Source organism: Arvicola amphibius, chromosome 4 (assembly GCF_903992535.2).
Source record: "Arvicola amphibius chromosome 4, mArvAmp1.2, whole genome shotgun sequence".
Taxonomy (NCBI): domain Eukaryota; kingdom Metazoa; phylum Chordata; class Mammalia; order Rodentia; family Cricetidae; genus Arvicola; species Arvicola amphibius.
The window spans coordinates 42,820,313-42,845,445 of NC_052050.1; the positions used below are offsets into that span (position 1 = coordinate 42,820,313).

The 25,133-nt window shown below is 48.3% G+C and overlaps 2 protein-coding genes across 2 annotated transcripts; one reads left to right on the forward strand and one right to left on the reverse strand.

The window, feature by feature from the left end:
- The first annotated feature begins 33 nt into the window (after window positions 1–33).
- On the forward strand, window positions 34–13,039 carry Tnfaip1 (TNF alpha induced protein 1). The gene is made up of 7 exons (XM_038325315.1): window positions 34–168; window positions 5,591–5,909; window positions 6,923–7,092; window positions 7,461–7,550; window positions 7,627–7,679; window positions 8,422–8,617; window positions 9,905–13,039. Exons 2-7 carry the CDS (start codon window positions 5,705–5,707, stop codon window positions 10,139–10,141), a joined length of 951 nt encoding a protein of 316 aa, XP_038181243.1. The 5' UTR covers window positions 34–168; window positions 5,591–5,704; the 3' UTR covers window positions 10,142–13,039.
- Window positions 13,040–13,207: 168 nt separating this feature from the next.
- Window positions 13,208–25,049, reverse strand: Poldip2 (DNA polymerase delta interacting protein 2). Its single transcript, XM_038325314.1, has 11 exons — window positions 24,831–25,049; window positions 23,270–23,351; window positions 20,906–21,003; window positions 19,478–19,574; window positions 19,242–19,317; window positions 18,920–19,027; window positions 18,169–18,305; window positions 17,370–17,396; window positions 17,077–17,202; window positions 14,705–14,784; window positions 13,208–14,173 (listed from the first exon to the last, which is right to left on the reverse strand). The coding sequence occupies exons 1-11, from the start codon at window positions 24,989–24,991 to the stop codon at window positions 14,059–14,061; spliced, it is 1,107 nt and encodes a 368-aa protein (XP_038181242.1). The 5' UTR covers window positions 24,992–25,049; the 3' UTR covers window positions 13,208–14,058.
- Between the last annotated feature and the right edge of the window lie 84 nt (window positions 25,050–25,133).

Sequence of the window (25,133 nt, forward strand, 5' to 3'; positions counted from 1 at the left end):
CATGCTGGGCCTTGTAGTATATTTCCCGAGCTGTAGGGCTGGGTTGTAGGTCCGGAGTCGGCGGGCGCAGGATGTGAGCTCACAGCCGAGATTGCAGGCAGCCACAGGCCAGAGGCGGCTCCGAGTCCGCTCGCCACTCGGCTGAGAGAAGGGGCGTCCTCGCGGACGGTGAGTACCAGACGTGTGGGTGCAGCGGGAAAGAACAGACTCTGCCGGGTCCTGGGCAAAAGGCACAGAACGGCGCGCGGGATGGAGTTCAGGTCCTCTCTTGGGACCACGAATCTCAGTTTCTCAGAAGAGGAGGGGTGTGGCGGGAGAGCACCCTGCACTGCCATGAGAGAGGTGGGCTATCTCTTCATTTCCACTAGGGACTCTTTGGGTGAAGCCTAAGCGTCGCTCCCACGATTTCTGACCTTTCTAGCCAAAATCAGCCTTCCCACCCTCTCTCTGTCCATCGTGTCCTTCCTTTAGGACCCCAAGTCCGCACTACCGCGATCGTTTGCCCTTTGTTCTGTTTTGCTTCTCTTGAGGTTCCCGTAGAGACACGTGCAGGTCCCTAACGAAGTCCCGAGGGAAGAGCACTGAGGCTATCGGTGGAAACTTCATCCTCGCAGAAATTTCTTTCTAGGGCGTCACCTGCCACTGGACTCTTGGTCTGGTGGAATTTGATCTGACGTCACCCAGGACTCAAAAGTGGCTGCTTTGTGGGAAAAGAATAGATTAGCTCCGGATTTGATTTCTTCAGTTGGCAAGCCTAGTCATTGAGTTTCTTTGATTTGGTAGAACGTGTGTATATATGTGCTTCCTTTGATTCCGGGGAAATAGGGATTGAACACAAAACGTGAGGAACTTGCTAAAACTTGTTAAAGGGTTATTTTTGCTTTGAGGTAGGGCGATTGCTTACCATTCTAGCATGCTGGTGTCACTTATTGTTAGTCTTCTGGACCTTATTTCATTCATATTCTATCAGAGAAGCAGATAAGCCACCAGAAGGATGTGCTACATCACACAGCCCCACTCCCAATCCAGAATCTTTTCCCAAACAGTTTTCGTCTAACAAGCTGATGTGTTGAATACTTAACAGTGTGTCATTCTCGTTTGAGGAACAGCATCCTGGGTTTCACCTGGAAGACATGAAGGGTAGCAGTAATCCACTGAGTGTTCTAGCATTTAAAGAGGTCGATTCCACTTTGGGATTTTTGTTTCTGTCTCCAGCCTTGCTTCTGTGATCCATGTCTTCATCATCTCGTGCCTGGACCACTACTTCCTCTGATCTCTCCACTTCCCCTCATGCACCTTTGCAGTCCTACACAGCATCAGGTTGTTCTTGGAAACTATAAATAAATCAGATCATATCACTTCCCTGCTTAAAGCCTTCCAGTCAGTTCCCAAAGTATATTTTAATTCACAGAAAACTCAGCTCTTTGTGGTCATGTAGCACGTGCTTTCCCTGGCTTTCCATCAGACTGCCTTCCCCCTTCTCCCTTAGCTGAACCTCAGCCACGATGTCACTACTGTTCCTAAAACTTGTTCCTTTTCAGCAGTTTGTGTGTGTGGTAGCTTTGCCTGCGTGTTATGACTGGTGCCCACAAAGACCAGAAGAGGGCATCGGATCCTCTAGAACTGGAGTTAGAGACCACTGTGAGCCAGTTTATGAGTGTTGTGAATTGAACATAGGTATTCCAGGAGGCCGCCAGTGCTCTTAACTGCTGATCCATCTCTCCAGCTCCATAAAACTTGTTTCATTTTTAAAAATTTAAATGTACACGTGTGTGCCTGAGTGTGTGTATGTGCATGTAGCCGGCAGCAAAGGCCAGAAGACAGGAGTTACAGATTACTGTAAGCCTATTGATGTGGGTGCTGGGAACTGTACCTGGGTCTTCTGCAAGGGCAGTACACGTCCTTGCCAGTGAGCCATCCCTTCAGCCTCTAAACCTCGCTTCACATAGGAACTTTGCACTTGCTCTCAGAACATACTTTCAGGCCTTAGCTGAAATGCCATCCTCCCTTGGTCTCACGCCTGATAATTCTCATGCCATTCTTGTATTCTCAGTTCCATCAGTCATCTGCTTCTCTGTTCCCTTGTTTATAGTCTGTCTTCTGGTTTGTATTTTTTGTTTGAGACATGGTTTCTCTACATAGCCTTGGCAGCCCTGGAAATCACTACATACCCCAGGCTAGCCCGGAACTTCTAAGTACTAGGATTAAAGGCATGCACCATTATGCCCATCTTGTCTTCTACTCTAGTGTGAGTTCCATGAGGGCAGGACTCTTCTATATTTGTTCTTTTCTATTTCCAGTGCCTGACACAGTAAGAGCATAGTAAATGATAACTTTATTACTATTTTTAAAGTCTGGTTGGGCTGGGGATGTAGAGTTCCTTGAACTACCTGAAGCAAGGACACTGTCTTTATATGGTTCCTACTGCTTAAGTAACAGGTACCAAATAGTTTTATTGTGAAGTGAATTAAATAAGATAAAATATATACCCAATGCCTAGAATATTCTCTGCTACATACTAAGCATGCAGTGAATTTAGCAATGATACTTTTTTCTTTGGTGAATGGATATCATTTTTTAATTTATTTTTAATTTTTTTAACTTTATGTGTATGGGTGTTTTGCCTGCATGCTATCTGTATACCATGTGTGCAGTGCCCATACAGGCCATAATTTGGCATCCGATCGATCCCCTGGAACTGGTGTATGAGATGGCTGTGAGCTGCTATGTGGGCCTGGAAATTGTACCCAGGTTCTCTGGAAGAGCAGCTGGTGCTCATAACAGCTGAACCATCTTATCAGTGTGTGTGGGTTTTTTTTTATTATTGCTATATTGTTTTTTGTTTTTTGTTTTTTTTTGGTTTCTTGTTTGTTTGGTTTTTTGTTTTTTTGTTTTGTTTTTGGGGGTGTGGTTTTTTTTGTTGTTGTTGTTGTTGTTTTGAGCCAGGGTTTCTCTATGTAAGAGTCCTGGCTATCCTGGAACTTACTCTGTAGACCAGGCTGGCCTCGAACTCAGAGATCCGCCTGCCTCTGCCTCACGAGTGCTGGGATTAAAGGCGTGTGCCACCACCACTGCCCAGCTTTCTTTTTGTTTTTTTAAAGACGGAGATCCTACTATTTGGCCCAGGTCGGCTTCTGTCTCACTCTGTATTCAAGGCAGGGCTTGGACTTGAAATCCCGAGTGCTTGCTGGTATTACAGGTGTATACCTCTGTACCTCACAGTACATAATATTTGGGGTTTTGTTTGTTTTTGAGGCAGAGTCTCTTATAACCCAGACTGGTCCCAAACTCTCTAGGCAGCTGAGAAACTCGTGGTCTTTCTGCCTCCATTGGCCTATATCTGGATTACAGGCAAGAGCTATCATATTTAGTTTATATGCTGCTGGGAATCAAACCCAGAGCTAATACATGCTAGAAAGGCGTACTACATTAAGCTACAACTTACTCTTTTTTTCCCTCGAGACTGGGTCACTGTAGTTCAGACTGCCTCAGCCTTCCAAGTACTGGATTGTAGGTGTGAACCACCACCCTTGGCCTGGTTAGCGATAGTTTGGATAAGCCAAAACATTATAGCCGGGGGTTTTGGCACACACATTTAATCCCAGCACTAGGGAGGCAGAGGCAGGTGGATCTCTGTGAGTTTGAGGTCAGCCTAGTTTATATGCCGAGTTCTAGAGCAATCAGAGGTATGTAATAGAGAGACCCTGCTTCAAAAAATCTGTCATTATAATACAATTATCTCAAATACCAAATATGAGGATGCTCAAGTCCCTTACATTAAGAGTTGTTATATTTACATATAATCTATGCACATCCTCCTGAATTTCTTCTATCATCTCTGGATTATTTAAAATACCTAATACTATGTAAATGCATGAAGTATGATACACGTAGTTGTATCTATATGTATACAACTAGTTGTTACACTGGGAATGATAACCGCAGTAAGTCTGTACCTGTCCTGTTCTGTAAAGATGTAATTTTGTTTGTTTGAGGGTTTTGTTGTTGTTTGTTTTGATATAAGGTCTCTCTGTAGTCCTAGCTGTCCTGAAACTCCCTCCATAGATCTGGCTGGTCTGGAACTCACAGAGAGTCTCTTGTCTCTGCTGAGTTTTTTTTTTTTTGGGGGGGGGTGAGTCTTTTGAGACCAGGTTTCTCTGTAGCATTGGTGCCTGACCTGGAACTAGCTCTTGTAGGCCAGGCTGGTCTCGAGCTGACAGAGATCTGCCTGCCTCTGCCTCCTGAGTGCTGGGATTAAAGGTGTGCGCCACCATCAACTGGCGCCAGAGTGCTGGGATTAAAGGCATGTGCCATCATATCCATCTAGGACTCATTTTTTTTTAAATTCAGAGTCTACAGGTTTAGAATTTAGAATATAGGTCACAACAACAAAAACAGAATGCAAGCCTGAACAGAATGGAAGATGAACCAACTTTTCCTTTAATCATTTCTCTGATGGCTGAACTATTAGTTTTTCTTTCCATATTCCTTGATCATTTTTAGGGTCATCATCATATCTGTTCTCCCCATTCTTGGTGGAAAGGAAAAGAAGAGAGATAAGGCTCTCAGGAAAAAACAACAAAGTAGTCATCCTGTGTTCTGCCTTGAAAAATGGTGACAATTACAGGAACTTGGGGCAAGGCTAATGCCAAGAAAGGGGAAGGTCAGGAAACCCCGTGGGAACTCAGGTAGCCCCTGCCAAGCTCCCTGGCTGGCTGCCTCCAAAGCTAACCCTCTCCAACCTCTCTTAGAACCACACTCATGTTATTCCCAGATCCAGGCTTCCTTTAGCTGGTGCTAACCTGAGTCCTGGAGTGGGCTACTCCTGAGACAGGAAATGCATCCTGTCCCTCTGACTCTGGGGAAACTCCTAGGCTGGCTAGATTCCCAGTTGGTTAGTCTGGAAGTCTGGAATCCTGGGAATATTGGTAAAACATTTTCTGGAGTCAGTATAGTGGATCCCAAGGTGACCTGTTCGTCTGGCAACCCGAAGCAGAGCTGAGCATGGAGGAGTTTATGCTCCCACCTGTGAGAGAGGACCAAGAGCACGGGGTCATTTTTGCGGTTGCCCAGTGTCCTAGTTTGCTTTCTGTTGCTGTGATAAAATGCTGTGACCAAAAGCAACTTGGGGAGGAAAGAGTTTATATTTTGCTTACAGATCCCAGGTCCCAGTTCTTCACTGAGGGAAGCTGGCGAAGGAACTGGTGATAGGAACCTGAGCTAGGAACTGAAGCAGAGCCCATAGAGGAATGCTGTTAACTGGCTTGCCCAGCCTGCTCTCTTATACCACCCAGGACCACCTGCCCAGGAATGGCACTGCCCGCCCCATCAATCATTAATCAAGAAAATGCCCCCGCAGGCTTGCCTCCCGGCCAATATGCTAGAGGCATTTTCTCAGTTCAGGTTCTCTTCCCAAATGACTCTAACTTGTGTCGACTTGACAACACTAACCAGCACACCCGGGAGCTTGGCCTCTGCGCGGGAGTGTTTGGGCTTATCTAGTAAGTAAACTGTGTCAGAGTTCCTCCTGCTGTCCCCTTGTGAGCTCTGCCCTGCTGACTCCCGTGTTCTCTCTGCCTCTTACTTACAGCACTGAGAGTATGAGGTCCTGGCCTCTGTGGGCCACTCATTCGTGACCACTTCCACCACGGCAGAGCCTTCCAAGCCTACCTCCTGCCGTGTGGTGATCTACCTGCAGCGGGAGATGTCAGGGGACACCTGTCTGTGCCCAGCCTCAGGGGCCAAGCCCAAGCTGAGTGGCTTCAAGGGCGGCAGGCTGGGCAACAAGTACGTGCAGCTTAATGTGGGTGGCTCCCTGTACTACACCACAGTGCGGGCCCTCACCCGGCACGACACGATGCTCAAGGCCATGTTCAGTGGGCGCATGGAGGTGTTGACCGACAAGGAAGGTGAGACATGGTATCCGGGCATGCTGGGCAGGGGAGGGAAGGAAGGGGCATCCTGAGATGACATCAGGGCAGGGCTTGAGCTCCACAGATCTAGAATCTGTATCTTTTCCTCTTCACTTCTTACAGGTCTTAATAGAGCTTCAGAATTCCTTGAAATTGTACATAGAATGCTGTATGTTCATATATCATCCAGAGGAAAAAGACTATACTTAAAATTTAACATTCAGGCTAGGTATGGTGACACACATTTGTAACCCTAGCACTTGGAGATGAGGACAGGAAGATCAGAAATTTGAAACCAGCCTCTACTACATAGCAAGTTTGAGGCCAGCCTAGGCTACATGAAACTTTGTCTCAAGAAAAAAAAAAAAAAAGTTGCCTCCCCTCCCCCCCCATAGAATCCAGAAATGCTGGCACATGCTCGTAATCTCAGCACTCAGGAGGTTGAGACAAGTCAATCTCAAATCTGAGGCTAACACAGACAGTTTAGCAAGACCCTAAAGACCCTCTTTCAAACGCTGACCTATGGGCCAGGCATGGTCAAACATGCCTTTAAATCCCGGCACTTGGGAGGCAGAGGCAGGCAGATGTCTGTGAGTTAGAGGACAGCTAGGGCTAAAAACAAAAGGATGATGTATGTATATGTACCCAAATAAGTAAGATTGTCATAAACACAGTAGAGCCTGGGCAGTGGGCAAAGGCAGAGACTGGTGGATTCTGTATTACCAGGGTGACCTGAGTACCCCCAAGCCTAGACATTCAGTCCTCCACTCTCAGGAGCGCATGAGTTCCTGGACTCGGGATAGGAAAGAGCAGCACAGACCTGAGGCCTGGAGTCTGCGTGCACCCCTGGCCTGGGCTCTGCACTCTGCACTCTACTGGAGCTTCTTTCCCTGCTGCCTGCTGCCTGCTGCCTGCTGCCTGCTGCCTGCTGCCTCTCTCAGGTGGCCTCTGCTGCATCGGACACAGCTGGAGGCTAACAGTAATCCTTTTGGATCCCTCCAAATTCCTAGGCTGGATCCTCATAGACAGATGTGGAAAGCATTTTGGCACCATCTTGAATTACCTCCGAGATGACACCATTACCCTCCCACAAAACCGGCAAGAAATCCAGGAATTGATGGCTGAAGCAAAGTATTACCTCATTCAAGGGCTAGTGAATATGTGCCAGACTGCCCTGCAGGTATGGGAAGAGGTGGTTGGCTTAGCAAGTCGGGAATTGTCTCTCTGGGGACATTAGGTTTGGATCCTGGAAAGCTGTGGTGGAAATGAGTTTGTGGAGTCCAAACTCAGAACAATGGGGTACTGCCCAGACCCAGCACACTGCTTGGCAGCACAAATAGGCTTTGCCTTTAGTTCATTCGCTTAGCTAGCTAAGCTTGAGACTTTTGGCAGTGGGGATTTGCTTGCTGGCTAGCAGTTACCTATTACCAAAAACGTCATGATCTGCCTGGTACCTTCTCACCAGGCAGGGGGTGGCAGTGGCTGAAGGCCTAGGGAGGTACCTGGTTAGTGTAAGATTCTAAAAGCAGCTTTCTGCTGTGTTACCAGGACAAGAAAGACTCCTACAAGCCTGTGTGCAACATCCCCATCATCACCTCCCTGAGAGAGGAGGACAGGCTCATCGAATCCTCCACAAAGGTACTGGGCACTCTGCGGGCCTGGGCCTGGGGACACCAGGCTCCTGGCCCAGCCCTTACTCTCTCTTCCCTCACAGCCTGTGGTGAAGCTGCTGTACAACAGGAGCAATAACAAGTACTCATACACCAGGTACGGCAGGCGTCTCTGCTAGGGCTGGGGAGGGCGGCAGAGACAACTAAAAGGCTGAGCAGCCAGAGCCGGTTCTGGGCAATAGGCTCAAGGGACTTCACAGATTCCTGACACACACAACCTGGGGCTGGGTTGAATCCACCTTTCCTAAGGGCAATGAACAGGCATAGAATGAAACTCGGGACAGAGACATTTGGGATTTGTTACATGGCCTGGTTGGGATGTAAATGATAAAACGTGAAACATGCCTGTAATGTGTCGTAACAGGAGCATGCCAGGGATTTCCGTCCCCACTGTCTTAGTGGGTGAAGAGGGGTGCTAGGAAGTCATGAGCTGAGTCCTCCTGAGGCCTGTGCTCCTTGACCATGTCCACATAACAAACCATGGTTAGGTAGACCCAGGCTCAGCTTTAGTCTCCTGGTCCCCTGTGGACACTGCATCACCCCACAGCAAAAGGACCCTGACTAGCAAGTAGCAGCGAGGGGCCCTTTCTCCGAGGCTTCAGGAGGGGTCATCACTTCTTTCCCTCAGGGCTCTCTGCTGTAACTGAGAGCCAGTTCCACCCCTCTCTTTCCCTCACAGGCCCCAAGCCCTACAGGTTCCTCTCTGCCTCCCTGTTCCTCTGCCATGTCTTCATTTTAGCATGATAGGGGCGGGGGGAGGGGAGAACTCAGAATGTTCCAAAAGCCCTCCCTCGTGCTGGAACCTCATTTCAGGCTTGCTGGCCCTTGTGGTTTTCCAGCAATTCTGATGATCACCTACTGAAAAACATTGAACTGTTCGACAAGCTGTCTCTGCGCTTCAATGGTCGCGTGCTCTTCATCAAGGACGTGATTGGTGATGAAATTTGCTGCTGGTCTTTCTATGGCCAGGGTCGCAAGCTGGCAGAGGTTTGCTGTACCTCCATCGTGTATGCCACAGAGAAGAAGCAGACCAAGGTATGGGCTTTCCTCTGCTAGCAGACAGATCCCACAGACTCCAGGGTGGAGAACCGCTCTTGCCCCAATGCACCCTTCCCACAGTAACAACTTTCCCAATAATGGTATGGTGCTGCCAGGTAGGACAGAGCCAGAACAAAGGGGAGGGTCAGAAACTGTTACCAGCTCTGAGAAAGAAGCCCACTGACCAGCAAGGAACTTTCTGGTGTCCTGGAAGGACCAGGTCTTTGGAGCTGTCACAACTCAAGTTGTAGTTCTGGTCCCACCACTTCTCAGTTATCTGACTTTGTGGAGCCATTTCAGCCACATCGGTCTGTTTTTCCTGCTTAGAGACGCGGGGATGAGTCTGAGTGTAGCCAGTTCATGGCAAGGGTGCAGCTTTCCACCGCAGCCCTGCTCTAGCAGCCAGGCCAGCAGGGAGTTCCCAGTCAGCTGGCTCCTGAGCCCATGGATGGCATCACAGTGCCAGATGAACACAAGGCACCTTGTTTCCTTTTTCTTTTTGAAACAGGGTTAGTGAAGCTCAGGCTAGCGCTTGCTACATAATCTAAGTTAGCCACAGACACATGGCATTCCTCCTGCCTCAGCCCCCTAGGACTACTAGGGTTACAGGTATAGTCCACTATAATTAGCTGTATGAATTACTTGGTAGGGACAATTTACATAGACTCAGCTCCTCCTCCCTTTCTGCAGAGCCAGCAGGTGTCCTCCCTGGAGTATAGACTTGGAAACAGCAGGGTTTTACTGGGTGGAATACCATGCAGATTATCTGGGAAGTGAAGGAAAAGAAGGGCTCAAGCACCCAGATGCAAGAACCTTAGCCCCAGACTGTCTCATCGCCTGAGGCCGAGTGGTCTGCTGAGGACTGTCCTGAGGGCCTGTCTGGCAGTGGGTGTGTATGAGGGCGACATGACTTGACAGTGGAGTCAGTCAGGATTCAGGGCCTGAGTCACAGCAGAGGTGGCAGTGCCTGTCTTCTATCTAGGTGCTCTCTTCCTTCTTCTGTGTACCCCTCTAACCCTCACACCCCAGCTATTAGACGGGCCCAGCTGGAGAGGAATGCACAGCAGCTCAGTGTGACAAGTTTGCTAGGATTGCTAGGATTGTGGGAGCCTGATCTCTTCCCTGATCTCTTCCACACTGATCCTAGGAATGGGCTTGCTGGACTAGAAAAGCAACAGAACTGCTTATCAGAGCTCCTTCTTCATTCCTACATTTATTTGTGTGGGTGGGTGACAGATAGGACAGCCTGACTTCCAAGACTCCATCTTGTCCCCTTCTCCCCAGGTGGAATTCCCAGAGGCCCGAATCTACGAGGAGACACTCAACGTCCTACTCTATGAGACCCCTCGAGTCCCTGACAATTCCTTGCTGGAGGCCACAAGCCGGAGCCGCAGCCAGGCTTCCCCCAGTGAAGATGAAGATACCTTTGAACTGCGGGACCGAGTCCGCCGCATTCACGTCAAGCGCTATAGTACTTATGATGACCGGCAACTTGGCCACCAGTCTACTCATCGAGACTAATGAGACCCTTAGGAAGTCAGAGCACGAAGTCATGTCTGCTGTCCTGTGGAACATGCCCCATTGGCCACCTATGCTGCTCCTGTTAGCTGGGAGCCTGTTCTAGAGTGTAGCAGTGCCAGGCCCTGCTTGGTAGGTCAGGGAGCCTGGCAGAGGAAAGGCCACATTGTCTTACCTGGTCCTCCTCCTCCATCACTTCTAGGTGCCACCCCACTTCCTGTCTGACAGGGAGCTACTTCTCCAGGGTGAGGGCACTGACTTCCACCTCCTGCTGAGAACATTCCCCAGGCCCTTGGCCGAGTGCGCCTTTCCTCTGCTGAAGAGCTCCTTCAGTTCCTCAGCTGAGGTCCATGGGAACATCTCTGTTCTACAGGAAGGGAGGCTTCTGGTGCTGCAGGATTCAAGTTTGAACAGAAAGGGCAGCCTTCTTTTTTCCTAAGGTTTTAAGCATAGGTATTGCCTTATTTTTTTGTTTGTTTTTAAATCTAGATGTTAACATGGTGACCTTGCCTATAATGCCAGCTATGGAGAGGCTGAGGCAGCATAACAAGTTATAGGCTAGCCTAGATAATTTAGCAAGATGTTGCCTCAATGTAAAGTTTTAAAGAGTTGGGCTAGTGGCATAGCTTAGTGGTAGAATACTTATCTAGTATGAATGAGGCCCTGGGTTCAATCCCCAGTACTGCCACACACACACACAGAGCACCTAGGAAATGACTAGTTTCTAGTCTGGTGAGGGAGAACCTAGGACTAAGCATTTGTTACCCCTGCAGGATGCCAGGACCCCACCTAGGCGGACACATACATACTACACTACACTTTTTCAAGGCCCTAGGACCCATCCTTTTTTGTTGTTGTTACTGGTTTTTTTTTTTTTGTTTGTTTGTTTGAGACAGGTTTTCTCTGTAGCTTTAGAGCCTGTCCCGGAACTAGCTCTTGTGGACCAGGCTGGCCTTGAACTCACAGAGATCCGCCTGCCTCTGCCTCCTGAGTGCTGGGATTAAAGGTGTGCACCACCACCGCCCAGCTTCTAGGGCCCATCTTTAAAGCACTTTGTATATCGTCATTCAGGAGTATATCTGCCTTGATCCAGAGCTTTTTCTGACACTAAATCCCCTCTTGCAGACTCTGAGGGAAGAGATAAAGAAGCAGTTAATAGCCAGGTGTGCTGGCAGATGCTATGATGCCAGCACTCAGAGGCTAAGACAGGAGGATCATAGGTTCGAGAGCAGTCTGTGCAATGTAGTTAAAGTTCCAGGCTATCCTGGGCTACAAAGAGAGACTCTGTCTCAGGAAAAAAGTAAACTGACTAGCTCTGGCTTTGTCAACCTGACTGGCCAGCCCAAAGAATACCAGGAGGGGAAAGATGCCCAAGTTGAGGCTGTGGTTTTAATAGCACCCTATGGGAGAAGATACCTCACTCCCTGTGGGGTCACATCACTGACTCAGACCTAACATAATTGTTTTGTTTGGGTCTCATACTTGCATATGTTCAGCTCTAAGACATGCTGTCCCCACAGACCATAAAGACAAAAGCTATGATGTAGGCCAGAAACATAAGCTGCAGCAGAAGGCTATGGAGCCATCAGCTAAAGACCACAAACTCTTGGATCCCCATGCTGCCAGCAATGCCCACAGATTTGGCCCAGGTTTGGCCATGCCCAGCTCCTAATGTCATATCCCAGTTTATGTTCTGGCTGTGGGTGGTGGTTCTGTTTAGTGATGAGTCTCCAAGTAGCCAGGGTGACTTAAGCATTTTGAAAGGCCTTTATTTCTTTTGGGTCACCTGACCATGGAGGTAGCAAGGTCTAGACTGGATGTGAACTATCCTCTGGGCTTTGGTTTTCCTCCCCTTCTTTGCTGGTCTTGGCCCTCTTAACTGGATTCTTTCCAGAGAAAATGTCACTGGAGGGAGCTGTTTGCAAGCCTGGCAAAGTGTGGCCCTCAACAGTGCTCACAAGAAACATAGGTTGTCAACTCCATCCCTTCCCTTGATCACTCTTATAATTGCCAAATGGCTGCACATAGCTCACCTCTCAGAGCCTATGGGCAGATGCCAGGCCCAGGGTTGGGCTCTCATAAGGCCCTGACCTGACATGATAGAGCAGGGGAAGTGTGACTTGGTAATCAGGCCTTTGACGTGTCTTGACTGTAGAAAGAGCTTTAAGCTGTTCAGGTCAGGCGCCTGGCGACCAGCAGCTACTGGTTCTTCAGACTGCACTGGAAGGAAGATGACAATCCATTTTTTTGGGGGGGAGGGGCAAATTTAGGCTTTGGCTTTGAGGCTTTCCCACAGACTTTGGAATGTTGTAGCATGAGGCCACTAATCTATTTTCTCAGCTGTCCCCAAGAAGCCCTTTAACATTCAGACTCCTGACTCCCTGCTGCATATTTCTAGTTTGTTCCTTGACCTCCACATCCCTTTTAGCCTCTACTTGGTGCTTTGACGATCATATCCTCAGGAGTTCAGTGGTGTCTAGTCCTTGGGCCTAAGGAAGAACAGTAGCAAGAGTCCAGGGCTGGCCATTCATCTTTTACTGAAAATATCTTGGTTTAAAGTAAACACTAACACCAAAGTGATTGAGCTTCTTTGCTTGGACTTTGTGGGATTTCACACTCCTAGTCCTACAGTAGCTCTTGGCAGGATGAGTTTTTCGATCACAATCAGCCCAGGAGGAATAAATACAAAGTACGGATGAAGGTCAAACTGGGAGCTGTTACCAAACACCAAGCAGCTACTGGGCTTTGCTGAACTGGGGTGGGTGTGACTGGTCTGCCTGAAGAGTAGCACAGGTTCCGCCATGAGAGAATGTGTCTTTTACTGCGTACCTGCAATCCTTGATTGCTTACCCTAAGTGACAGGTAAACACTAACTTCTAATAAAATTGTGTTACACTGCAATGGTGCTGAGTCATGTTTCCAGTGAGTAGAGCCTGGCCAGCTCACAGCTGTGGACTCAGTTCTTGTATCTGTTCCCTCCATGACCTTGTATTATAGGGAGGTCACAAGATTCATTCATCGGTTGTCCTACAAACCCACACTCCCCCTGGTGGAAGAGTAAGAACAATATTCACAAGGACTGGAACAGATTTAATGCAAGAATGAAAGGACCTCTTAACAGTGACTACAGGGGTGAAGGAATCCTGAGAACTGCTCCAAAGTGCAGCCCAGTTCTCCCTCCCATTGATCTGACAGAAGCTCGGAAAGTGGCTTGGCTTGGTCACTGTCCATAACTTAAGCTGCTTCTTGGCTGAATTCCTGCACTTGTGGTCTGGATGCCTGACAGACTTTTGCTCAATGCTCAGAAGCCCACAGCTCCAAGAAACCTGACTGGTTTTGCCTCACCCTTCTCCAGGCCTTGTGAAGCCAGAGGTGCTGGTGGCTAATCAGTGTTTACAGTCAGGCTACTTGAACCCTACATGCTGGCCTACTGGCCTCTTCTGTACTGGGCAGAGGGTAAAGAAGAGACTGAGAACTTAGTCCAGCACAGCCCACTATCAGCCAGTGTCCCCAGGAGATGCCCAGCCTCTGAGGAAGACACACTAGCAGAGGCTCCCTAGAAGAGACTTGAAAGCAACCAAGAGTTACCAGAGGGCCAACAAGGGAGCCTGAGACCCTGGGGATAAAATGGCCAGCATGGCCAAGTGAGCACTGGTTTATTGACCACACCTCACATTCCAGACGACCTGTGACAACTGAACACAGTTCCCTGACAGTTTTGCTGGAACATGGTGTGGGCAGGGGCCAACCTTGGAGGAGTCTTATGTGGGTCTTCCAAGAAAAGTTATAATCCCCCTCCAAAAACAATCCCAAAAGAGGCCCACTTGGCCCTAATAGGGAGAGATTTAGAGTTCTGCAGCAATTATGTGTTAAGAGCTGTTCAGAGGGCCCAACCTGAGCACTTGAGGACCTCAACTGGCCTACCAGTGAAGGCCTGAGGGTGGTGTCTTCTCGTCTTTATTGCTTTCCAAGGAGAAGGGTGGGATCCGGACATCAAAGTGGGAGCCATCAGGTCTCTCAAAACGAAATGTGCCCCTAAGGATTAGAGAAGCTGCTTTAGAAGGAGAAAGGGCTGAAATGAAAGCCCTCTTGATCTGTGTACACCCATGTCCTCTGATCCAGAGCCACAGCTGGATAAGAAAGATTGGGGTTGTCATCTGCCTAGCTCATGACAGGATAACCGAAGATCCAAGAGCCCCATGTGGCCACACATAAAAGCACAGCTATTCAGATTCTGTCACTTGGATATGTACTATATGAGCAGCCCATTTGTACTTGAGATTAAGTGGGGGAACCCAACTACAGTACAGTCAAGTCTTGGAACCATTTCCTTAACCTAAAAATTGTAAGGAACTGATAGCCATGAAATCCAGACAGCAGTGAGTAACACTGATTTGTGCTCACCTCAGGACCTCACTGAACTGTCCACAAGCTCGGCTTGCTCAGGGTTCTCCCAAGTGCTGTGATTACAGGTATACAACTACTACACCCACCTCCAGCTTTCACGTTTCTAACTAGCAGCTGTGTGTGAAGCTGAGCAACATATACTCTAGAGGATACACTCACCACATGTGCCCACTGGAAGCTTGCAGGGAGACATGGCTGCTATACTGGAATGCAGGCTGCTCCTTGGATAACACTGGTTCCTATAAGAATTCAGGTGAAATTGGTCAAACCAAGCCCCAGAAACACATTCCCTCAACTCTGGGGTTGCCAAATACTAACTGGATGCCTCCTTCCACCCAAGCAACCACAAGAGCAGATACTCCTACAATGACCATCTTTCAGTACTTCCTCCTACATTAAGGGCAGTGGCTTCTTAATCTATCTCTAGGAAAAACAAACTGGGGGCACTGAGGGAAGGATGCTAGGCAGATTCTCTTACTACATCTCTCCCTGCATTCACTCACATGAACAACTGCCAGACACAACAGCATGCCTGTGCCTGCAGATTTTATTCTCTTGGTGACTATTAAGTACTATGTGTGGGGCTGGAGAGATGGCTCAGAGGTTAAGATCACTGACTGCTCTTCCAAAGGTCCTGAGTTCAATTCCCAGCAACCACATGGTGGCTCACAACCATCTGTAATGAGATCTGATGTCCTCTTCTGGCCTGCGGGTGTACGTGCAGGCAGAATAGTGTATATATAATAAATAATAAAACATTTAAAAAATGAGTTTATAGTTTAAGTACTATGTGTGATTCAGCAAGAAACAGATTTGGGTTTGGGTTACATATTTGCCCAAGCCAGGCATGACGGCACCCACTTTTGATCCCAGCACTAGGAAGGCAGAGGAAGGCGGAGCGTGAGCCCAGCCTGGTCTACAAAGTGAGTTCCAGTACAGCCAGGACTATTACAAAGAGAAACTCTGTCTCCAAAATTTGAAAAGGAAAGAAGAGAGGGAGAGAGGGAGGGAGGGAGGGAGGGAGGGAGGGAGGGAGGGAGGGAGGGAGGGAGGGAGGGAAAAAATGCCCCAAAGTTATATAGTATATGAGTATATGGCTGGAATTTGAAGGCAAGCCCTACTTAGAATTTTATTGATTGATTGATTGATTGATTGATTTGATTTTAAAGACATACCATACTTGAGGTACTTGGCCTCAAGCCCACAATAATACTGCCTCAAATTCTGGGTACTAGATTATAAGTGTGCATCACATACCCAGTCCAAACCCTACTGACTTCTCACCCCACTTTCCCAAGTGTCTTCTAAGTAGTGCTGGATGACACTAGTACCATTTGTGACTTAATCTCTCAAGAGACAGGGTAGGATAGGCAGGAAACATAAAATCAAATCTCTTTAAGAAACACTAGATAGCCGGGCAGTGGTGGTGCACGCCTTTAATCCCAGCACTCGGGAGGCAGAGGCAGATGGATCTCTGTGAGTTCGAGGCCAGCCTGGTCTACAAGAGCTAGTTCCAGGACAGGCTCCAAAGCCACAGAGAAACCCTGTCTCGAAAAACCAAAAAAAAAGAAAAAAGAAAGAAACACTAGATAGATGAATCCAAAAAGAGACATAACATAGGTGGTACATGTCCCAAAATCAGAGTGATTTTGTTTGTTAGGGGGAGTGGGGATTGTGTGTGTGTGTGTGTGTGTGTGTGTGTGTGTGTGTGTGTGTGTGTGTGTGTGTAACTTGTCTTATGTGTGGAAGTCAGAAGATAACTTGAAGGAGTCAGTGCATACCTTGCACTGTATGAGTTTCAGGGATCAAACTCAGATCAGCAGGCTTGGCAGCAAGCACTGACCCATCTTATCAGCCTTATTTTTTTTCCCCCAACAGGGTCTCATGTATCCAGGCTGACCTCAAACTTTCTATGTAACCCAAATATAGCCTCAAATTCTGATCCTTCTGACTCTATTTCCCACAAATTCAGGGTTTTAAAAGGCATGACATCTGGGTATGATTTAGCTAGAGTGTTGGCCTAACATGCACAAAGCCCCCAGTATGACCTCAGGCATTGGAGTATGGTGGGAAGACTAATAAGACATGCTGCTCAAGAGTAAGTCCATGAGCTTTGGGGCCGAAAGAGAGCCCAGCAGTTAAAGAACTCTTGTAGAGGACCAGGTTTCCAGAGATATGTGTTTCAAGACAGGGATTCGTGTATCCCAGGCAGTCAATGATGACCCTAAACTCTCCAAGTGCTAAGATTATAGGCACATAAAACCATGCTCAGTTAATCAAATTCATGATGCCAGGCAGGCACTCTACTGAGCTACATCCCATGTCCCTTATTAATTAGCTTCTAAGTCTCACTCTTCGTCTGTGAAACAGGTTACAGACAAGCTACCCCACAGGGCTGTTGTAAGACTTTTAGCCACAGAGAACCCAGGGTGTCACTCTGTCCATAACCAGAGAGGAAGAAAACATACCCGAAGTTTCCAGGGCTGCTAACAGGACTAGCAGCTAGGCCATAGTGGCCCAATGATGCTCACCCTGCCCACGACCCCTCGTCCTCGAACTGTCTCCAAGGTGCCCGAGAGACTGAATATCCGCCAGTGCCGCTCCCGAAGCTGTACCACATCACTGTCCAAGTTCTCCAAGCGTATACAGTAGCGCCACTGTGAGGCAAATGGTAACCCTTAGGCCATCCCATCCAGAATTCCACAGAGTAAAAAGCAACAAAAGCTGACACCTACTTTTACATCCACCCTGGCCAAGAGGCAAACACTGTGCCTCCACACCTCCCCCAGGCCCTTCCTGAGCTCTTGCCAAGGGAGACACTCACCCAATAGACGTGGGAATTCTGGGCTTCCTGGAGGGGGAAAAGGTTTGAGGATGAGACTAAGTCTGTTCCAATCAACACATCTCAAATGAAGTATTCCTGGAAAGCGGCAGAGACTGATCAAGCTGTGAATGTCTGGGAGCCAATGGCAAATGTGATAGAACTATGGTCAACAGCCTCCCGCATCCTTCCTGCTCTGCCCCCTCTCCAATCCTGTTAAAACCAACATATTGGATGCCTAGAGAAATCCATTACAGGGCTCTGTTTTCACCAGCCTCCCTGACAACCCTGACCCCATCACTGCCACCTGGGCCCCTGTCATCCTCCCTCCAGCCCTCTTATGGCCATTCTTTGATGGATGCTGATACCCCCTATGCCTGAGTCCTAACAGGCAGAAGTTTTCTGTATACTTGTATCTGCAGACCTAGCTTGAAGTGAGGCAAGACATGGATCAATAAATATTTGGCTACTAAACACAAAGTGTGATAATCAGCCCACATTGGTTTAGGCAAGTATATGTATATATATTTTTCACAAGAAAGAGTTCCTCTACCAGAAAGGAGAATGAGGAGCTGACTTGGAGGACTACTTCCTGGTCTGTGGGTTTTCTGCTCTAAGTCATGGTGTGGGCCATTATCAAGAGGTTACTCAACCACACGCCACACATGAGCACTTGACAGCAGAACCATGAGCAGGGTTTGGGGTCAGATACACTCCCACCCCCATCCCAACAGGCACATCAGGGATATCACACAGAATCTGGGGCCTAGCCTGGCAGGAAGAAGCCCAGGCTAGCACATACCCTCATGCCCATATAGAAAGGGATGACTGTGACACGGATGTTCTCAGTTGTTTCCCGGTGGACATCAGAGAGCTCTAGCCAGGGGTGATTCTTCTCTTGCCAGGCCCGTAGTGTTTCTCGAGCCACAAAAGGGGGTGCTAGAAGAGACAACAGGGTAGTGCAGACCAGAGACCTAGGCACAGTACTCGCTCTCTGACTGTCTCCCAGAAACCCCTTCCCAGTTATACCCAAAGGAACGAGACAATACATACAGCAAAAGCAAGACTGGAAGAAGGGCCGGGCGGTGGTGGCACACACCTTTAATCCCAGCACTTGGGTCTGGCCCGTTAGCTCAGTTGGTTAGAGCATGGTGCTAATAATCCCAGCACTTGGAAGGCAGAGGCAAGCGGATCTCTGTGAGTTCAAGGCCATCCTGGTCTATAAGAGCTAGTTCCAGGACAGGCTCCAAAGTGACAGAGAAACCCTGTCTCAAAAAGACAGGAAGAAGGTGCAGAGCTGCTACTGAGATTATGTTCTGAGGAGTGTGGCCATGGGCCCTGGTTTTCAGACTTCTAGTTGCTATTACCTAGAAATTGTGAACTGCTTCTCATCACCAGCCTGTTTCTACTGGTGTAAGGAAACAGTAGCCACCAAGCACACAGGAGAGGAGAAATTGAGAAGGGATATGGGACTAGATCTAACTGCCAGTTATTTCTGACACTCTGCTTGAAGAAACGGCCCTCCCTTCCTGATTTCCTTCCTAAGCAATTACCTTTTGTCTGGTCATAGAGAAGAAATCTTTCAAAGAGCTCATGTTGGATGGGAACCTGATCCGTGGAGGTGTAGGGGAGGATGTCTTCATGGCTGACATAGTCCAAGCCTGGCACGGAAAGGCAGAGCTGGTAAGACTCACAGAGCGGAGGAGTGAGACAGAGAGGAAAAACTTCTGACCTTGCCCAAGGTAGGTGACCCTGGCACTACAGCTCTCGGTACCATGATCCCTCCATGCAGATGACAGGACATTAGATCCTGCTCCCTGGGACACACCAGGTACCATTTGCTCCTCAGGTACCATTTGCATGATAACTCCTCACCTGGGATGGCATAGAGGGCCCGGCTGTCATCGTGGTTAGCCAAGAAGGTCACAGCTTCTGTCTGAGATCTCTGAGACTAAAGCAGAAGGTGATTTAAAGGTTTCTTGGCCACTACCCAGTTTTGCGGCTTTGAGGCCCAGAGCTGACCTGAGCTCTGTCTGAGCCCTCTTTGTCCCCAAATGAGTGAAAACCTCTCCCAAGGAGAGGACCCCAGGCCCAGGCACTTGCTTACTTACTATATGTGGGCAGTCCCGGGCATCAATCAGCACCTGATAGTAAGTGTGAGTTTTGCCTTTCACCTCCTTAGAGCCATGGCCAGCAGGGTTCTCTGCTCTGTGGGGTAGAAGAAGCCAAGATCACCACAGAGAAGTGGAAGCTGTACCTGGCTCAGCTAACCACCTCCTCTCCTAAATGGGCTGGTTCATGACTGGAAGGGCCTTGGCACAGGTCAGGTTAGCACCTGCTCAACACCACCTCTAGCTAGCCTCTCCCCAGTGATAGCAAACAATAGACCCTACTGAGCCCATGCAGTTACCACTCCCCGAGCACCTCCTACAGGAGGGTCATCACAAAAGAATCCAATTGCTACCTGAGTCCCCAAGGGCACAAGGACCCTGTGCTTCTCCCACCCCAGGGTGCTCTAGGATCATTCAGTGGCACTTCCTTCTTTTTTTAATATATCCTACACCCTCTTTTGGCCTCCAGGAGTACTGCATGAATGTGGTGCACAGACATGCACACAGGCAGAACACTCATATACATTATATAAAAATAAAATCTTGCTAAGCAGTGGTGGCACACACCTTTAAAGTACTTGGAAGGCAGAGGCAGGTTGATCTCTGTGAATTCAAGGCCAGCCTGTTCTACACAGAAAGTTCCAGGACAGCCAGAGCTACACAGGGCAACTCTGTCTCAAAAACCAAAAATAAATAAACAAATAAGTAATAAAAAAAGAGCAGTAGGAGCCCATTTTGGTTTTTTGTTTGTTTGTTTGTTTTGTTTTTTCTGTTTTTTGTTTTTTTGTTTTTCGAGACAGGGTTTCCCTGTAGTTTCTAGAGCCTGTCCTGGAGCTAGCTCTTGTAGACCAGGCTGGCCTCGAACTCAGAGATCCGCCTGCCTCTGCCTCCCGAGTGCTGGGATTAGGAGCCCATTTTGGGAGGCCGAAAGAGACTCTACATAATTAGTACTAAGCACTTTTTTCTCCATGGTTATGAGTGCCAGAAAAATACTCTGGGGTTATTTATTTTGTTTGCTTTTTGAAACAGGGTCTCTCTACATAGCCCCGGCAGTCCTGGAACTCACTATGTAGACCAGGCTGGCCTTGAACTCACAGAGATCCTCCTGCCTCTGCCTCCTGAGAGCTGGAATTAAAAGTGTACACTACTATGCCTGGTTGGGATTGTTGTTTTTGTTTTTTAAAACAGGGTTTCTCTGTGTAGGCCTGGCTATCCTGGAACTTAATTTACTATGATCTCAAACTCAGAGAGCCACTAGCCTCTGCCTCCTGAGTGCTGGGATTAAAGGTGTGCGTCACCACTACACAGCCATGGTTGGGGTTATTTCTAAAGCCCAAAAGGATGCTGTTTTCACCCCTGAAGCCCCAAGTCTGTCTGCCACAAGTCAGGCCACCCAAGGACACCATAAGACATGACAGGGAAACTTACTTTTCTGGAGCTGCAGAAGCCACATCCCGGTCATATAGTCTGGCCTGCCAGGGAAACAGGACAACCCCTCGGTAGCCAAAAACGCTATGAAGGAACAGCTGGAAAGAAAAAGAGAGCTCACTGAGCCTGTAGTCCAGCAAATCCATCCAGGTGGGACATGACCATAAAGTAGCATGGTTGCAGGCAACTGTAGCACAATCTTGCCAGCTTTCCCTGCAAACTCTGCACTTAACCTAAACTGCAGTATGCTCATACCTCATCCCTGGGTGACCCCACTCACCTTTGGCCTTTAGGGAACTTTCCTTGACCCTCCTCTTAGTCCAGTATACAGTCACTGGCTCTCTTTCTTTGTCTTTTTTAAAGATTTATTTTACTTTTAATTGTGTGTATTTATCAGCATGTGGGTATGCACATGTGAGTGCAGGGACCCAAGGAAGTCAGAGACACTGAATCCCCTGGAGCAGGAACTGTAGGCAGGTCCTCTGGAAAAACAGTAAGCGCTCTTACCCACTAGACTATCTCTCCAGCCCCTACTGACCATATCTCTGTCAATGTCCTGGACCTGTGAACTCTAGGATAGAAAGAACACTACAGCTTAACACCTGGTCAGTTTTAGGCATACAGATAAATATATAGCTTCCATTACTTACAATGGCCTTTTGCTTCAGAGGGTTTTGAATTTTTGTATGCCAGTCTTGCTAGGTAGCTAAGAATGACCTCAAAGTCCTGATCCTCCCACCTCCACATCCCAAGTGTTAGGCTCACAGGAGTAAGCCACCACATTCAGTCTGTGCTGTAGGAGAATGGAAACCAAGGCTTCAAGCAAGCAAGGCACTCTAAACTAAACAACATCCCTAGCCTTATTTGTATTTTATTTTTAATATTTTCTTTTTATTTATGCACTGGTGTTTTGCCTCATGTATATCTGTATGAGAGTGTCAGATACCCTGGAATTGGTATTATAGACAGTTGTAAGCTGCCATGTGGATGTCAGGAATAGAACCCAGGTCCTCTGGAAAAACAGCCAGTGCTTTTAACTGCTCAGCCATCTCTCCAGGCCCCTGATTTGTATTTTTAACAAGGATCTTTTTAAGTAATAGTTGTTATTATTACTTTGGGAAGCTGTAAATGTGTACAAGTGCCATGGTGTGTGGAGGCCAAAGGATGACTCTGTGGAATGGGTTCTCTCCTCCACTTTTACTTCCAGGCTTCCTCAGCAAGTGCCTTTACCAATGCGCCATATCACTAGACTCTTATTGACCTCAAAATTGAAGTGTTCTAGCCGGGCGGTGGTGGCGCACGCCTTTAATCCCAGCACTCGGGAGGCAGAGGCAGGAGGATCTCTGTGAGTTCGAGACCAGCCTGGTCTACAAGAGCTAGGTCCAGGACAGGCTCTAGAAACTACACGGAAACCCTGTCTCGAAAAAATCAAAAAAAAAAAAAAAAAATTGAAGTGTTCTTTCTGCTCCTGCTTCTGGAGCAATGGGATGAGATGCTACTGTACACCTATCTCCAGACACTGAAGGGGCGTGGTCGATTGGTAATTATGATTAACCAGACTAGCTTTAATATATAATATTCAGCTTTAATAAAGGAGAGAAAAAAGGAACTTACAAAAGCCAAGGTTCCAGCGAGGAGCCCAGGAAAACAAAGAGGACAAAACAAACAAACACAGATCTTTTAAAGGTATTTTTAGCCCCAGAGGGGTCACGACCCTCAGACAAGGGACTGGTCAGCTTCCCCAACAAGATACCTCCTCTTTAAAAAGCTTGTAATTCCAATACATACAAGGTGTGCACATGCACCAACACCCAGGCACACTAAATAAATAAATGTGAAAGATCTTTTGGGTCAATTAGATGGTTCACTGGGTAAAGGCAATTGCCAGCAAACCTAATGACCTGAGTCTGATCAGAGCCCCAAATGGTGGGAGGAAAGAACCACTCTCCACAAGCTGTCCTTTGATCTCCAGGCATGGGCACGTGCTCGCTCTCTCTCACACACATTAAGTCATTGTAAAAACTCATACATCTATAGCCCCAGAATTCTGTAAATTAAGGAAATAAGATTACAAGTTCAAGGTCAGCCAGGATTATAGAATGAATTCAAGGCTAAACGAAACTATATAGAAGACCCTGCCTCAAAACAAAACCAAGACTTATGAACTTGGTCTACCACCAAACATGAAGACAGACAGAAGCTTGAGGGTTCAGCTCAGCAATACAGCATCCGTCTCTAGCACTATGGGGAAGGGGATGTGGAACGAAAAGAAATAGCACTGAGATTCAGTACTGTGGCCAAATATGGATCAATCCCGAAACAGAATAGTCCATGAAAACGGGAGCTGACCCAGCACATACCTACCTGCCCAGTGTCATATTTTCCGTTCTGTTTTGGCACCTCAAACACACCAACTGTCTCCAACACCTTGCCCTCTGCACGGTTTCTGGTTGGTAAGGAAAAGAATAAGCAAATAAAATGCTAAGAAGGTAACAGTCCTTCTCCATCAGGAGAAACAAAACAAACAAACAAAAACCCTCGCCTACTGAGGAGAGGAGCCGGTGTTTGGAGGGGCCAGGGCAATGACAGCAGAGATGGCCAAGAATTCTGCCTTTCCTCCTCTAAGACTCAGCCATGGGCCTCCCTCTACTTGGTGAAGACTTCCCAGTCTCCCAGTGTCAAATCTAACTACTCCTAATTCACTTTCTCCTGTCTTCACTTAGCATGCCCAAGGTCATGCCTGCACATCCTGTTGAAATGTACATCTTCACCCACTCCCACCCCGGCCTCCCACAGCATTTTAACAAATGTCCTTCCAGTTCTGCACTTCAGTCACTGGTGTCCTCGCCTTGTGTCCATGAGAAACTATTTGTTCCAAGAGCAATGCCTAGTGGGTAAGAAGTGCTCACAAAGCGGTTGTTCTGAGGCAAGCCGTTCTCTTTCTGCTCTTACCCACTCCTCCTTGCAGTGCACTCAATAAACCTGTCATTTGCTACTCTGAAAAATTGTTCTGAATGAATATGGTTCCCCACGTCTGTAATCTCAGGGCTCTTGAGGCTGAGGCTGGAGGATCACAAGTTCTGGGCCAATCTCTGGGTACAAAGCATAACTGTCCCAATTCTACACATCCATCTACCCTCTAAACTGTAACCGTCTTTCCGCTGACCTCAGGACTTAACATCTCTAGATTGCCGAAGGTACAGCATACAGCACACTTACTACTGCTGTCTCTCGACATAGTGCTCCTCACCCCAGAATTATTTAAGTCTTAAATATAGCAAATACCTCCCTCAGCCACTATCAGGTTAGTTCCATCTTTTTAAATAGGACTAATTTTTCTGTGGGCCCATCAAAGCACTGTGATTTTATTTTGGAAATGTTGACTTCATAACCAACTCGATCTGTCCTGCCTGGTCCCTAAAAGGCTTTGTTTACACCATTCCCAAGCCTCGAATCCTCTTTCCCAAGTCACGTGGGCAAAATCAAGTTTCCCCAAGGTCACACGGAAACCTAGGTACCCACAAAGGTAGACACTTAAATCTACTTGTTTCCCACGTAATAGCATCTTTTTGGGAGAAGCCATGAGCCAATAAGGACTGGGGATCAAAGTCAAATCCCTGTAGTTGTATTAAATGGCATCCCACTAAAGGTGCTGCGGACCCCAGCAAGGGAGGCAGGATTCGCTGAAGAAACGTTACTTGTTCTCCCTCAGAGTGCCCTGCACGCCAGGGCCCTGGGCCGTGCTCCATTCTCTGCTCCTGGCACATGTCCCAAGCAGCGCATGTCGGCTCCCTGCTCGGAATCCTTTCTCTTTTGACACTCCGGCTGCCCACAGACAGTCGGGCCTTCTGGTCTCCTTAGTGGCTAGGAAAATGCTCCCCAAATTCTGGGCCCGGCTCCCTGATCCCCTGGCTCCGTCCCTCACCGGGACGACAGATGCCTTCGCGTCGTCGCTGAGGCCACCGGCGGAAGGGCCCCTGCTCCACCGACCGCACACAGCGGCCTCGACCCTCGGGCCGTGGCCAGCGACCGAGACCACCAGCGGCTGCCCACGGCCAGGGCCCGTCGGGCCACACAGCCAGCCATGTCCCGCCCGAGCGCCCGCTCGGCTGCTGACACAGGGCCCGACCCGCGGCGGGGCGGCGTCCCGCCCCCGCCCCACACTGCCCCGCGCCGAAGCCCCGCCCCTTGGCCCTCGGGCCCGCCCCCCGCGGCCGCGCGTGCTCGT